The following is a 14,538-nucleotide window of genomic DNA, read 5'->3' as shown; positions in this document are numbered from 1 at the left end:
GCCTTTGTGGTGCAATAAAGTGTTTTTTATGGAGAAAGGCGACATACAAAATAACTTTAATAAGTAAACAAGTTATGTTCAAATTCTCTCAAAAAAATAAAATAAAAAAGAGTTAGATTCAAACAAGCAAGTCAGCTTATTGCTTAAGCAAATATGCATTACCAAATGCACACTGACTAGATGGTACGTGAATTTATATATATATATATATAAATAATAATAAAAAGATGGTACGTGAATGGATAATCAACGTCAATTTTTTTTTATTTGTTTATTTATTTACTTTATATATAACATGACATATTATTGGTTGAAAATTTAATCTTATCCCTTTGTGCTCACTGCTCACTGCTCGTGTCATATAACTCTGTTTTGTAGTTAATGAAGTCCTTTTTTATCATTAAAAAAATTGTACTGTGTTTTCGTTGTGACTCATGATAAATATATTAAAATGAAAATAAACTTTCGTTTTAAGTGAAAAAGCATGCAAGAAGGAAACAACTTACTTCCTAAACTTTGGAAGAACTAATGGGATTGGTTGGAGGCATTCTGAAGATTAAGTTAACACAATAATTTTCAGAAACTTGGAGTGAAAAATCACAGTGATAGTTATCTTAAATGCATACCTTTTGTAATGGTTTTTTTTTTTTGGGGGGGGGGGGGTTGTGGGTGTGTGGTGGGGAGAGAGGGAGGGAATGAGGTATTTTGGAGGTTTGTTGGTAGAGTTGGTTATAGTATTAAAAATCGGACCATTCAAAGAACTGTAAAAGGAAGAGGTTCAAAATTGTCAAGGTTGGATCGAGGTCCAAACGAGGTTAGACCATGATAATGTCATAATTAATTTAATAATTTAATAAATAAAAAATTAAACAAATTTATAAAATGAGCAGTCGTGTTTAAAAAAAAAGATATAGAGAAATTAAATAATTTCCAAGTACATTTTCACAACTTTTATATAAAAAAATACTACACAAAAAAAAGAAAAGTATAATTACACTTAATCCTTCAAATATAAAAAATAATTACTAAACAAGCAAATAATTTTGATATTTCACATATAATAATGTTAAGTATATTAATCACAATAAAGATTTATGATTTTAATTATATATTTTATAATGAGACCATTTGATTTTTTTTTAATATATCTAAGTTTTTGAAACTTAATCTAAGGTTGTGTTTGGCAACATGTAAATTATTTTCCGAGTGTAAAATATTTTTGGGAAAGGAAAATATTTTCTAATATTTGATTGCATTCCAAAAAATGCTTTGAAAAATATTTTCTGGTGTTTGGTTGTATTCTTGAAAATGCTCTAGAAAACACATTTTTATTAGGTTTCTCACATTTTCCCAAGATCCAAACAAATATTATTCTAGAAAATCTCAATATATAAACACAAAAGAAACAAAAATATCAAAACAAAAAAAAAAAAAAAAAAAAAAATTGGCCCTTCCTCAGATGGAACACCAGTTGTGAGAGAGGTGGAGAAAGATGGCTTGAGAGAAAGAGATGGGTAATAACGGTGGCAAGATCGTGAGAAATGGTATCGAGGTTGGGGCTTTGGGCGACGAGATCAATGGTTCAATCTAGAGGCTGCAGCGATGGCTGGGGTGGGTGGTGGGCTGTAGATCGGTGACATGTAGTTGAAGATTTGGCCTTGGTTGGTCAAAAGGAACGAGAGAGAATGAGGGAGGAAGAGAAGAGGGACGGTGCACGCAACTTGCACGGGGGACGGCGGATGGTGGAAGGAGCTTGCACGGCAGACAGCGAATGGCTTGCATGGCAACCAAAGCTTGCACGACGGTCCAATTCCTCTAGTGCTCTCTCTCTCTCTCTCTGAGTTGTTAAGTTCTGAGTGAGGCTGGAAATTCATTGAAGGTAAAATAACTATGTAGTTGGTTTTATAAAGTTATGGACTCTATTTTACGGTCAACTGAAATTTATTTTCAGTTTGACCGTATTTTCATGTGTACCCCAAACACCCTTCAGGGTGTAAAATATTTTCCCAATTCCCTTTATAGCCGAAACAAACGCAGCCTAAAACCAATTTGTTTTCACTTTAAAGCATCAGAAACCCCACACGCAAGTTCTAATCCTACCATTTGAAACTTTAACCCATTTTTATAAATAATGAGCATGGTCTAAACTATATTTGAATCCTATCCGGTTCTAGAAACCAACCAATTCAACTACGGTTTGAACAGTTCATGGACTTTTAGAGTAATTTTGGTTCTTGGTGCTTAAAACCGACCCTTGAGCAAGTTCCCAATTGACATAATTGGAGGGGGCAGTTTGGCCTGGGTTTCAAAACAATGGAATTGGTCATCAATTCCTTATAAAGTGGGAGAAGTCTTGACAACATTCCATCCTCTCAAGTCAATTAAGGAGACATGCTCTTAATGTATTCCCTAATGCTGTAAAATGGTAGTCTCTATCTTGTTGCATTTAATATAAAAGGATGGCAATTGGTGAAAGGCAATAAATGCGGATGTGATTGGGAGGTGACCTCTCATAGATGCTCCTTTGAGGTGGGGTGAGGGGAGGGGGTTTCAACCATGAGTCTCAAGTCTTATTGGTGAGAGTTAGCCTAAGGTAGGCTTTTTATGGTCGTTGTATAGACCTTGAGAGATACTTCTGCTCCACAGGTGTTCCCCACCCCTCACCTCTTCGCCTTGCATAGGTGTTCCCCGTTCCGCAAAGGTAGTGGGGCGAGATTTTAGCCTCACACCACGGGGAGGGGCGGTGATGAGTTTAGACTTTTTAGACCCACACCACCCCACCCCATCCTCATCCTGCCTCGTGTTGATAACGGTTATAATTGTAAATTTTTCATACTATAAAAACCTACTATTTAAACAAACATATCAATATTAGTTTATTTTATTCTACTTAATGTGGCTCTCTGCCTCTCTTTTCTCTCTAGTAAGGTTGAAAATAAGGTACCAATTTTGTTATATATTAGGAATTTGGATTATTTTGTTATGTGTTATACTATGAGATTTTTGTTTTTATTATGATGTTATCTTGTTAAACACTTGGATAATATTATTAAGTTTTTTCTAAAAATTAGTTTGATTTGATGGGAAAATTTTAGTTGTAATTTCAAGTATATTTTTAATAATAAATAGGTTTTATTAAAAAAAAATGTTATAATTGCAGGAAGGGACGAGAATGAGGCAAAACAAAACCATATGAGGTAAGGGCGAAAACCTCATCATTCGGCCCCACCTTACCCCATTATCATCCCTACTTTTGTCAAGCTCATTTGGGCTAGTCTTGGGTTGAGTGAGCTTTCACAATGGCCCATGTACAATGGGCCTATGTATTTTTCCACTTCCACCAAACAATGTAGAAGATAAGTCTGGATTGCACTTTATTAGTTCCAATAACAAAAGAGTAAATATGATGCTAATACACAATTGGCCTAGATCCAAATAAAATAAAGTTACAAGTACAACAATTTTAACAAAGCTCAGTGGCATGTTATTAGAGCATCCATATTGGTAGAGCTATTTTTTTAGCTATTTGCCACCACAAAAAGTTACTTTATCTATTTTACCTACTCATTTTACAAAACATTCAGCATCAGTAGATCTATTTTAGCTTTCAACACAATAAAATAATATAAACATCACAATAAAATAATATAAGAATAAAATAACAATAACAGTGTGACCGCACAAACAATATATAGCAATGTGAACATTATATAAAAATAAATAAATAAATGAGTAAAAGAAGTGTGAATGCACAAATAATAGCAGTGTGAACGCAGAAGAAGAGAAATAAGAATAAAAATGAGTAAAATAATCAAGAACAGCGTGAATGCACAAATAATTTTTTATTTTATTTTTTTTTTACCTTTCAGCTGCAGCACACAGCAATTAGCTGTGCACTGTAGCTGTGGATCCAAAAAATATAAGCGAAACTACAATATTAGTCCTTCAAGTTTACCCTATGTGCGCAATTGATCCCTCAAGTTTGAAGCGTGCACAATTGGTCTCTCAAGTTTTCAAAATGAGCAATATAAATCCTTTTACTAATTGCCATTAACGGTATTACTTATGTGGCTAACGGAACAATGATTTGACATTTTGTTTTAATGATGTGGCATATTTTTAATTAAAAAATTACAAACTAAAATTACACATGAGAAACATCATTTACCAAATTAAAAAACTATTTCCTACCAATTGTAAACACCCAGCTACGGCTTAAAAAATAATAATAATAATCTGAGATCCAAAAGGTATGCTTTTTTCGTTGCTTCCTGTCAAGTCTCTCATCATGCAACACCCTGTTTTTATTTCATTCTTTTTAGTTTAGCTGCTTCTCTAAAACATAAAAAAGACAACGACGACGACGACGACGACGTCTCTATAAACTTAAATCTAAAAACACTTCCTTGCTTTCTTTCTGTTCTTTTTTTTGTTTTATTTGAGAGATCTATTGGTGAGTGAGTTTGTGAGTCCCATTTATTTATATATATAAAGGACCTTACCACAAACACACACATCTCTCAATTAGTATTATTAGCTTGGGTCACAACGGATCTAGTTTTGGTTATAAGAAAGCGGTGTTTTGAACCATATTTATCCTCCGGATCTAGAATTGGTCTTTGCTATTCACATTAGATCTGACCTAGATTTCAGATATTAGATTTAGATCTAGGCAAAACATACATAATTGAAATTGAAACCAACCAATGTGTTAGATATAGATCTGAAAGAATTGAATTGATTAGTTTCTTCTTAAATAGATCTAGGAATCGCAGTACTAACCATTTTTTTTAAAATTAATTTTGTTTATTTGATTTTAGAACGAACAATGGCATCACATATTGTTGGATACCCTCGCATGGGCCCGAAAAGAGAGTTGAGGTTTGCATTGGAATCGTTCTGGGATGGAAAGAGCAGTGCTGAGGAATTGCAGAAGGTGAGTGCAGATTTGAGGTCATCCATGGGTGTTTACAATTGGTAGAAAATAGTTTTTTAATTTGGTAAATAATGTTTCTCATGTGTAATTTTAGTTTGTAATTTTTAATTAAAAATATGTCACATCATTAAAACAAAATGCTAAGTCATTGTTCCGTTAGCCATATAAGTAACACCGTTAATGACAGTCAGTAAAATGACTTATATTGCTCATTTTGGAAACTTGAGGGACCAATTGCGCACGCTTCAAACTTGAGAGACCAATTGCGCACGCTTCAAACTTGAGAGACTAATTGCCCACATAGGGTAAACTTGAGGGACTAATATTATAGTTTCGCCAAAAATATAGATTTGTCTCTACCATTGTAGGGTACATTTTGGTATTTAGTAGTGATAAAAATAGCAATATAGCTATTTAGCACCACCAATGTGGATGCTCTTAATAGTAGATAAAAAAGTTGTGTTAATAATGGGCCCATGTGAGAACTAATAACAAGTTATCATCTAAGTTTTGTTATGAAATGATTGTGTTTATATAATTACAAATCTAATCCATGCTTATATTACCCACCCCACAAAGTTGAACCATAGAAGCCCATAATAATAATAGGGTTTTGTTAACAGTACCTTGGAGTATTTGTTGATTGACAATTTAAAAAAAAAAAAAAAAATTTAATACAACTTTTATAAAATATATATATAATTGTCAAAAATTTAATTTTTTTTTTTCATAAAAATATTAAAAATAATTTTCTAAATCAATACATTCTCTTTACCTTTTCCTATAGTAATAATCTATTTCTATTCTTGAAAGTTGTTTCCTTATCCAAATTCCAAATTCCTACCGCTAAAAAAATGATTGATGTGGCACAACCGCACAAACAAAAACAATGAAACGTGACAATATGACATGACAACTAAAAATTTTGGAATCCACCTTTGGTGTGAATATTCCAATCCTCGTCCGTCCATACAATACATTAGTGTCGGGTGGGGTGCGATTTGTGAGCCGCGAGAGGAGAGTCCCACTAATAAACATCCCATTTATCTCAATAACCCAACCAGCCAAGCCAAGCCAAGCCTCCCCCACTTCGCCATTTTCCTATCTCTCAAACATTTTCCAGGTTCCTCTCTCTCTCTCTCTCTCTTTCTTTAATATTATATTTCATTGTTACAGCATTTGATGTCATGCCCGTTTGGTTGCTGAGAATATCTTGGATTTATAGATGAAAGTCTAGTTTTTATACTGTTTGGATTTTCCAATGTTTTGGGACCCGACAACCTTAAAAACCATAACATTAACTGAGAATTAGAGATATATGTCCTTTTTTTTTGGCTTCTTCTTATCTTTTTGAATTTCTTGGGGATGAGTTGGGATTGGCTGTGTGTCAGCCTTGTTCAGTCACATTTACCAGTTATAGAAAAATAAAATTCTCATTCTCAGGCCCAAAAGTTTTGGAGTTAAAGTTCTCAAGCCTAAAACTTGCGAACTTGTTAGGTAGCATTAAGCTGAGAGGTTGAACATGCTATTGGGATTATATGTTTTCTTTGCTAAATTGGGCATTTGGGCTAGTGATAGAAACTAGAGAGTGTTGGTTCTGGGGTTTGACATGACTAGGAGTGTTCAATTAGGATAATGGAATGGATATTTTTGGATAGCTCGTAGCTATATGTGAATGTAAATTAGGTGCAATTATATGTAAAGTAGGTGTGATACAAACATTTCGTTTTTTTGTTTCCATTTTTTTTAGATTAACTAATTTAATTTTTGTGATAATTCAATTGTTATCACAAGTGGGGGATGGAGAGTTTGAACTTGTTCTTCTTATAAAGGAGACTAGACAATGCCACTGATGAATGAATGAGATTAGCATAGAGATTCTCTGCATTGAATTTATTGTTTAGAGACTGGTATGGTTTTGAAATTTTGTTGTTAATGGAAGGTTTCGTTCTGAACTGGTTGATGATTTCACAGAAGGGTCTCTTTGAAGTGGGATTTTAGAAGAATATTGGTATAAGAATATTGCTTTCCTGAAGGAGGGTTTCTATCTTTTCTGACAATTTTTTGATAAAGAGGATTATTTGAGGTGGTTAGTGCGGAGATTTTACCTAAGTCCTACGGTTCTAAGATGTTGTTGTGATTGGGATATTATTAGTGTTGATTGGACGGTCATGTCAGATTAATTTCATAGGAAATTCGATTATGTGTTGACTGGAGAGAGAAAAAAAAAAAATGTCATGCTTCAGTAATAATCTTGTATGTAATTCTAATGGGCTGCAGACTGGAAGTGCTTCTAATTATGAGGAATGTTTTTTTGTTACTCTTACTCAATGCATCTTCTTATAATGGGTAGCTGTGAGATATAATTTAAGGATGGTAGACATTTTTTAAGTAGAAAGTTTATGATCTACAGTACTAGTTGTATATGTAACATACTGGCAGAATTTTTAGCATATCTTTGCATGAGAGTCATGATTGTTCCTGTTTCATTTGTTTGTGGTGCATTGGGTAATGCCAAGTAGGTTTTAGAAGATCCAAGAGGAAATTATTCAGTGATTAAAAGATTCTTCTTTTAATTAACTTCCTCAATCCGCAGGTTGTACTAAGATGATAGAAGTCCTTTGCCAATGGCCTTTGGTCTAAATGGCACTTTTAGCCCCATAAGCATGGGTGGTGGGTGAGGATGGGGTTTCGAATCCCCTGGGGAGTGCAAGTATTTGCCTAGCACATGAAGAAGAAGTCCTTTACTTTAAATTCTTTGACATAATAATTCTGTAACTCTTGAATCATTGTCAAACTATTACCAGTAACCATGATATCGTTCACATATCAATAAGAGCTATAAAGTACAATCTAACAAGCTTAAGGGAGAGAACATGATACGCCTGACTATGTTCATGTTGACCTTTCTTATAGAACCAACAAGCCTTTAAGGTTTAACCATGCTTAAGTTGATTCTTGAAGAGTACATGGAGCTTTTTTAAGTTTAAAAATCCTGTTGGAACTTGGAAGCACTTTAGATAAAACTCTGGTGATGTCTTCATATTGACTCCATCAATTTTAGCGGAAATTCTTGAGGAACTAAAATTTACACCATCCGGTTAAGCTACCATGATTGATTCTTTGCAAGTGAGAGAGTCCCATGTTGAAGATTAGATGGAGCTTTCTTAAGTTTAAAAATCGTGTTGGAGGCACTTTATATAAAATTCTGGTGATGTCTTCATATTGACTCCCACAATATTAGATAAAAACCTTGAGGAAGTACATATTATGTGATCCGGTTAAGCTAACATGATTGATTCTTTGCAAGTGGGAGAATTCAATTCATAAATCTGAAATGAGAATCTAATAGTAGTCTATACCTTTGTAACAGAAAAATTTGAGCTTGGCAAAGTTTGGTTTTATTGTGGGAGAAAGGATCTGCTTAGCATTTTGAATAGTGTTAACAGAAGTACACATGAATACCCACATACACAACATTAACTATGTACATAATTTATACCCTAGCAATTATTGTTCTTCTTTCACTAGCTTACATTGTTATGTCAGATTCTCAAAACCTTCATCTTTTAGTAATTATCATTTCCAGTAATTCTTGTACTTGCTTTCCCCCCTCTTTTGGTTGACTGTTGCAGAGCTAAAGAGACAAATTGAGAGATAACAGGAATGAAGACACAATCTGAGAAATTTTCTCTAGATTTTGTATTGGGAGGTGTAGCGGCAGTGATATCAAGGAGTGCAGCTGCACCAATGGAAAGAGTGAAACTTTTGTTACAAAATCAAGGAGAGATGATAAAGAGAGGACAGCTCACGAGACCTTATATGGGTGTTGGTGATTGCTTCAAAAGGGTCTTGAGAGAGGAAGGCCTGTTGTCTTTCTGGAGAGGCAACCAGGCAAATGTCATACGATATTTCCCTACTCAGGTATTTTTCTTTTCCTCTCAACATCTTGTTTGCCCTTTAAGATTTTGGGCTGGATATTTTTATTTTTAACAGTATGGTTTTATGTGTATTTTTATTATGGATAAATTTATAGTATTGCTCCCTGTAATGTGAGAATCTATGGTTACTCTTTTTGTTTGTGAGCTTGTTTTTACAATTATTCTTAGAATAGAGCTGATCCTGACATTGTTGTCTTAAGTTTTTTTTTTTTATGTGATTAGTTTTTCCCTTTTCACAAAAACAAGTAATTCAAAAATTGGAATTTGTAAATATAATTTCTGCAAAAGTATGTTGAAAACTGCCCACAGGATTTATTAACATGCAGAATTCTTTATTTCATGAACTGTTTGCATTCTTTGTTTCCCATTTTGTGGAGCTTACATTTGGGGTTTCTGTTATTAATTCGTATATATTCCTGGCTTAGATTTGTTAATAGTAGTGTTTCAAATTTCAGTTCAGAGTATAAAATGAATTTCCTGTTATTTTCCCCCTCCTTGGGGTTATGTGCTGGTAATCTCTTTAGGAATATGCACAAATCTTCAATTTTATTATTCTTGAAAAGATCAGTTAAGTCCTACTTCAGACCAGCTTTCCTGTAGAAACGTACATTGTGTACTTGGGATGGCTTGTTAGAAATGGCTTTTTACTCTCTATCATAAAGAACTTCAGCTATTGTCCTACCTAATCACTTGAAGGTGTTGCATTACTTAACTACATAATTATTTAAAATGTGATACTGACTAGGAAGCACAGACACTTCATTAAGGGTAACTCTATTATGTTACAATTTTTCAAAAATTGCTCATGTTGTCGTGTCATACTCGTGTCTATGTTTGTGCTTCCTAGGATATTGATGTCCAGTTTTGTAAATTTCTAGCATAGAGAATCAATAATGAGCAGATAGTAAATTTCTGCTTCATTGTATCCATGCAAGGCCTATGCTTATTAGATTGCAAAAACCTTACCATATATATGCAACATTCTTCTTAGAAAAGGATATTCAAAGCTGTATACAAAAAGGATTGTTTTTCTACTATATCATTTGAAAGTTGCACTTTTGTTTGCATGCTTAATGCCATTTGACAGTACATTTTAAAAATTATTAATAAAATTTATCTGCAAATTACAATCCTGTCAAATGTTTTCACCAAACAGATGTTAAATTGTCCATAGGCTTTCAACTTTGCGTTCAAAGGTTACTTCAAAAGCATTTTTGGACGCTCAAAAGAGAAGGATGGATACATAAAGTGGTTTGCCGGTAATGTGGCTTCAGGAAGTGCTGCTGGAGCAACTACTTCATTGTTTCTATACCATTTGGATTATGCACGTACTCGTCTAGGCACTGATGGAAGGCAGTGCCAATTTAATGGTCAACGCCAGTTTAAAGGGATAATAGATGTATACAGAAAAACCTTGTCAAGCGATGGAATTATTGGCCTGTACCGGGGTTTTGGGGCTTCAATCATGGGAATTACTCTGTATAGAGGCATGTATTTTGGGATCTATGATACGATGAAGCCTATTGTTTTGGTTGGGCCTTTTGAGGTAAGCCTCTATATTTAAAAATAATTTTGAGATCTTTGTTTGAATATAGTACTATGATCACGGCCCCTGTGAAGGGGAAGTCACATGGCTTCATTGTTAGTTTTTCGGATCATATGCGTCTGCTTGTAATTCTTTGAGGAGACTACTTTCTTCTAATAAATTATCTTATAAAAAGAAAATCCTGTGGCTGAGAATCTATTTAAGAGCGAGTGAATTAGCATCTTGACCTCTAACTGTATTCTGGAAGCATGATCCTTGACTACTCTGGGGGGGGGGGGGGGGGGTTGTGGATGTTATTTATCTCCATTGTTGATTTTTTGGATCATGTGAGTGTCCTCTTGTAATTCTTTGAGGACACTACTTCTAATAAATTATCTTATAAAATTAAAATAAAAAAAATAAAAAAACCATGTGCTTGAGAATCTACTCGAGAGTGAGTGAATTAGGATCTTGACTGCTAACTGTATTCTGGAAGCATGATTCTTGACAAAGTTAACTGACATTCAAATGGTTGGCTATTGTTGTGATAACAATAACTCATGATCCCCATGTAGGAGATAGTCAGTTGGTCCAATGAATTTGAACAGCTGATATAAGGGAAGTTGATAACTTTTCACAAAATTATTTCATGATTATTTTCATTTCCAAATTTATCTGACCCTTGATCCTTGATCCTTCTATGTTCTGTTGAAATCACATGAATGCCATTGTGCTTTACAAAACTATTTCAAGTTCTTTCATGCTATTCAAAATAAAGAATTGCTGCCCGTTTTTAGACTTTGTTTTCAACCCTCCAGAGTAAAACATCTACCTTTCTGCAGGGAAATTTCTTTGCTAGTTTCCTACTGGGTTGGAGCGTCACAACAGTCTCTGGCGTCTGTGCGTACCCCTTCGACACAGTGAGACGGAGAATGATGATGACATCTGGACAACCTGTAAAGTACCGTAATGCCATGCATGCTTTTAGAGAGATCGTTCACCAAGAGGGTTTTGCAGCATTGTTTCGTGGAGTCACTGCCAATATGCTTCTTGGTGTGGCAGGGGCTGGGGTACTTGCGGGATATGATCAACTTCACAAAATTGCATACAAACATGGTCATTCTTTTGAGCCACATCAAGGAGTTCTTAAGTGAATCATGGTCATAGGATTTGTATATTATTATAGATTATAAATTTTTTACCCAAGAAGGGTCCATTGAAAATTTTCATATAGTAAAGAGGGGAAAAGAAAAGGGAAAGAAAGAAGAGGCTAGGAAGGAAGTAAACATGGATCTTTTGGGTCAGCTTCCTCCTTGAATGCAATGTCTTTGTACAGTCAATAACTCTGCTGTTTTATTTGTGATACACTTTGTACGATAATAGTTTTTATTAATAGAACTAGGTTTTTTTTGGTAGTAGTACCATTCTGTCTTATTTTGGAACTGTTTCAAAGACACGAAGTGAAAATTTTACCCAATGTCAAGTCACATAACAGGTGATGGTTTTGTCAGTTATCTTTTTTGGACTCACTAAATGTTCTTGTATTTTCTTCTCTTGTTGTTTCATTTCTTCTTCGAAATGATTGTGTAGAGAACCTAAATCTTCTTGTATCATCATATTCCGCAATCAGGCCATCAATTGTGCTTTACATCCAAATTTTAGCATCGGAGGAGTGAAGAAGTCATGCTCTCGAAAATCTTCTTTCCTGTGCTGCCTAAATTCAATGCGTATGATTATGAGGCATTATATTACCTTGAGCAATATTTATTTTACACCTGTTATTGTACAGAACCATACACACACTTTGGATATGTTTGAATACCATTTATTTTGTTAAAAACTAAAAATTTATTGCTGAAAACACTGTAACAAATTTTTTTTTTTAAGTTATGAATAGTGCTATGGGACCTAGGATTTACCTAGAAATTTGCATTTTACTGAGTTTGGCTGGGTCGTGAACAGTACTGTGGGATCCAACCAAAAATGCAAAACACACAATAATTCCTAGGCAAACACACGCTTTGCACTAAAATCGTGACTTGAAGTCATTATTTCAGTACAAAGTCACAATTTTAGTGCAAAGTGTATGTGTATATGGTTATGTGCAATAATGAAGTGTGCACTAGTATTTAGTTAAATCTTTCAATCTTCAACCAGAAAATACTTATTCTTTAATGCTTCAAGGACTAGCCCAAAATGAAGGCTAATTATGTAAAAATTCCTAGAGTCCCATAGGGGTTTCATAATAGAACTTACCTTCCTCCAAAAAGAATTTTTTTCAAAATAAAAAAGTTAGGGTTTTAAGAATTTTATTACAAAGAAATTATAAATTGATTTTTTTTATAGGTAATAACAGCTTTATTGATAATAAAAATACGATGAATTTAATAATAAACTCACTGCACTGAGCATGGGCCCGCTTACCCTGGTCTATTAGATTTTACAATTGTTGGGTTAGATTTGTGTTTTATTCTTGAGAAATATTGAAGCTACTTAACAAGAAAGAGCGAAATTTCATATTATTCACCATTTGCTGTGACATAATATGAATGACAAGAAACCTCATTATGAGGCAAAGTGAAAGAGAAGTTATTGACCCTACGCTTTCAAGTAGAAAAATTAAGGTTAAAATTCAAAATTCTCCCTTTTAAGTTTTACCATTTTTCATTTCAGTCCTATAAATTTATGTTTTGTCATTTAAATCCTCTAAGATCCATTCATTTCCAATTAAGTTATCCGTTAATTGCGGTCTGTTTTACCGTTAACTTTAAAAAAAAAAAAATTATTTCTTAATTTTAGAAAAGACGATAATTAAAAAAAGAAAAAAAATGGCCAAATGAAATCGAAGAACATATCAGCAACAAAGTGATTGACAAAGCACTTGGAGTGTTGAGGTTAATGCTATTTCAATGGCAGACTCCTAAAAATGACCGAATCTGCAGCACTTGAAGAAGAAGAGGAGGCCTCAAGTCTCCAATCCCATCGCCGGCAACAAAGGCGGCGTTGTTCCAACTGGCAAAGAAGATGAACAGAGTAAGATCTTCAAAACCTTAGCGGAGGCCTTTTCTTTGGCTTCTCTAGACGACGCCGTGTCGGCCTTTCGCCAAGCCAACGGCGATCCTAACAAAGCCACCGGGGTATTAGCCATGAGCCCGGGTTACAATGCGAATGACCCGTCCACGAGCTCGGGTTCAGGCTCCGGAGAAGGATTAGATCAGAGCTGCGACGCTGCTGAGCTTGGGAGGTCATCGGATCGATTTGGTGAGGGATAAGGATGAAGTTTCGGCGGAGACTTTGTCGAGGCAATATTGGATTCCTCTTCCTCTTCCTCTTTCCCCCTCTCAATCTCTCTCTCTTTACCCCTCTTTCTCATTCTTGGTTTCTCAGAACATTCCTATAATCGGGTTTTTTTTTTTTTAATTAATTAATGTTTTTCTAAAATAAAAAAAAAAATAAAAAAAAATAGAAGTAAACGGTAGAAACTAACTGCACATTAATGGAGGATTTAATTGAAAAAGAATGAAATTTAGAAGACTGAAATGATAAAACTTAAACTTATATGACTGAAATGAAAATTAGTAAAACTTAAAGGATAAGTTTTGCATTTTGACCAAAAATTAACTATTGGTCCGTTTGGATTGAGCTTATTGTTGCTGAAACTGAAAACTGAAAACTGAAAACTGAAAACACTGTAGCAAAATAATTTTTAAATGTGTAAATAGTGTCGTGGGACCCATGAATAGTACATAAACAGTGCGTGAACAGTGCATGAATAGTATTTTTTGTCCCCTGCACAGTGCTTTTACTGTTCACGTGCAGAGGAAAAAAAAAAAAAAAAGGTAGGAAAACGTAGAGCTGAAACGCAAGTTTCAGCTCTACCCAAACGGGCACTATATTTATACTTCCCATGTCCTATCTTGGGATTGTGCAAGTGAAGAAAAACCTAGAAGGAGCGTGTGGGATCCCATTCCCCTTTTATGAAAGTAAACTTTGGTACACCGATAATGATGAGAGAGCATACTTAGTAGTTAGTAGCATTGTTATTAATACCGTTTCGGACTCCGTTTCGGTTTGCTCAGTAGAATGAAATATTTCGATATTGACCGATTTCGGCGTACCGTTTCAGGATGTTTCGG

The 14,538-nt window shown here is 34.4% G+C and overlaps 1 protein-coding gene across 1 annotated transcript; it reads left to right on the top strand.

Moving 5' to 3' along the window:
- The first annotated feature begins 5,893 nt into the window (after window positions 1-5,893).
- On the top strand, window positions 5,894-11,916 carry LOC115965300 (ADP,ATP carrier protein ER-ANT1). The gene is made up of 4 exons (XM_031084493.1): window positions 5,894-6,059; window positions 8,572-8,860; window positions 10,052-10,423; window positions 11,245-11,916. The coding sequence occupies exons 2-4, from the start codon at window positions 8,603-8,605 to the stop codon at window positions 11,554-11,556; spliced, it is 942 nt and encodes a 313-aa protein (XP_030940353.1). The 5' UTR covers window positions 5,894-6,059; window positions 8,572-8,602; the 3' UTR covers window positions 11,557-11,916.
- The last annotated feature ends 2,622 nt before the right edge of the window (window positions 11,917-14,538 follow it).

The sequence above is a fragment of the Quercus lobata genome, chromosome 10 (genome assembly GCF_001633185.2).
Source record: "Quercus lobata isolate SW786 chromosome 10, ValleyOak3.0 Primary Assembly, whole genome shotgun sequence".
Taxonomy (NCBI): domain Eukaryota; kingdom Viridiplantae; phylum Streptophyta; class Magnoliopsida; order Fagales; family Fagaceae; genus Quercus; species Quercus lobata.
The sequence above is the reverse complement of the archived record's forward strand: the minus strand, read 5'-3'. Positions and strand labels throughout refer to the sequence as shown.

What these genes read in the sequence shown, in the direction of transcription:
- LOC115965300 (XM_031084493.1), top strand. Translation starts at nt 8,603, where the DNA reads ATGAAGACACAATCTGAGAAATTTTCTCTAGATTTTGTATTGGGAGGT. An exon ending in TACGATATTTCCCTACTCAG is followed by an intron (nt 8,861 to 10,051) that starts GTATTTTTCTTT and finishes AATTGTCCATAG; the next exon opens with GCTTTCAACTTTGCGTTCAA. An exon ending in TTTTGGTTGGGCCTTTTGAG is followed by an intron (nt 10,424 to 11,244) that starts GTAAGCCTCTAT and finishes ACCTTTCTGCAG; the next exon opens with GGAAATTTCTTTGCTAGTTT.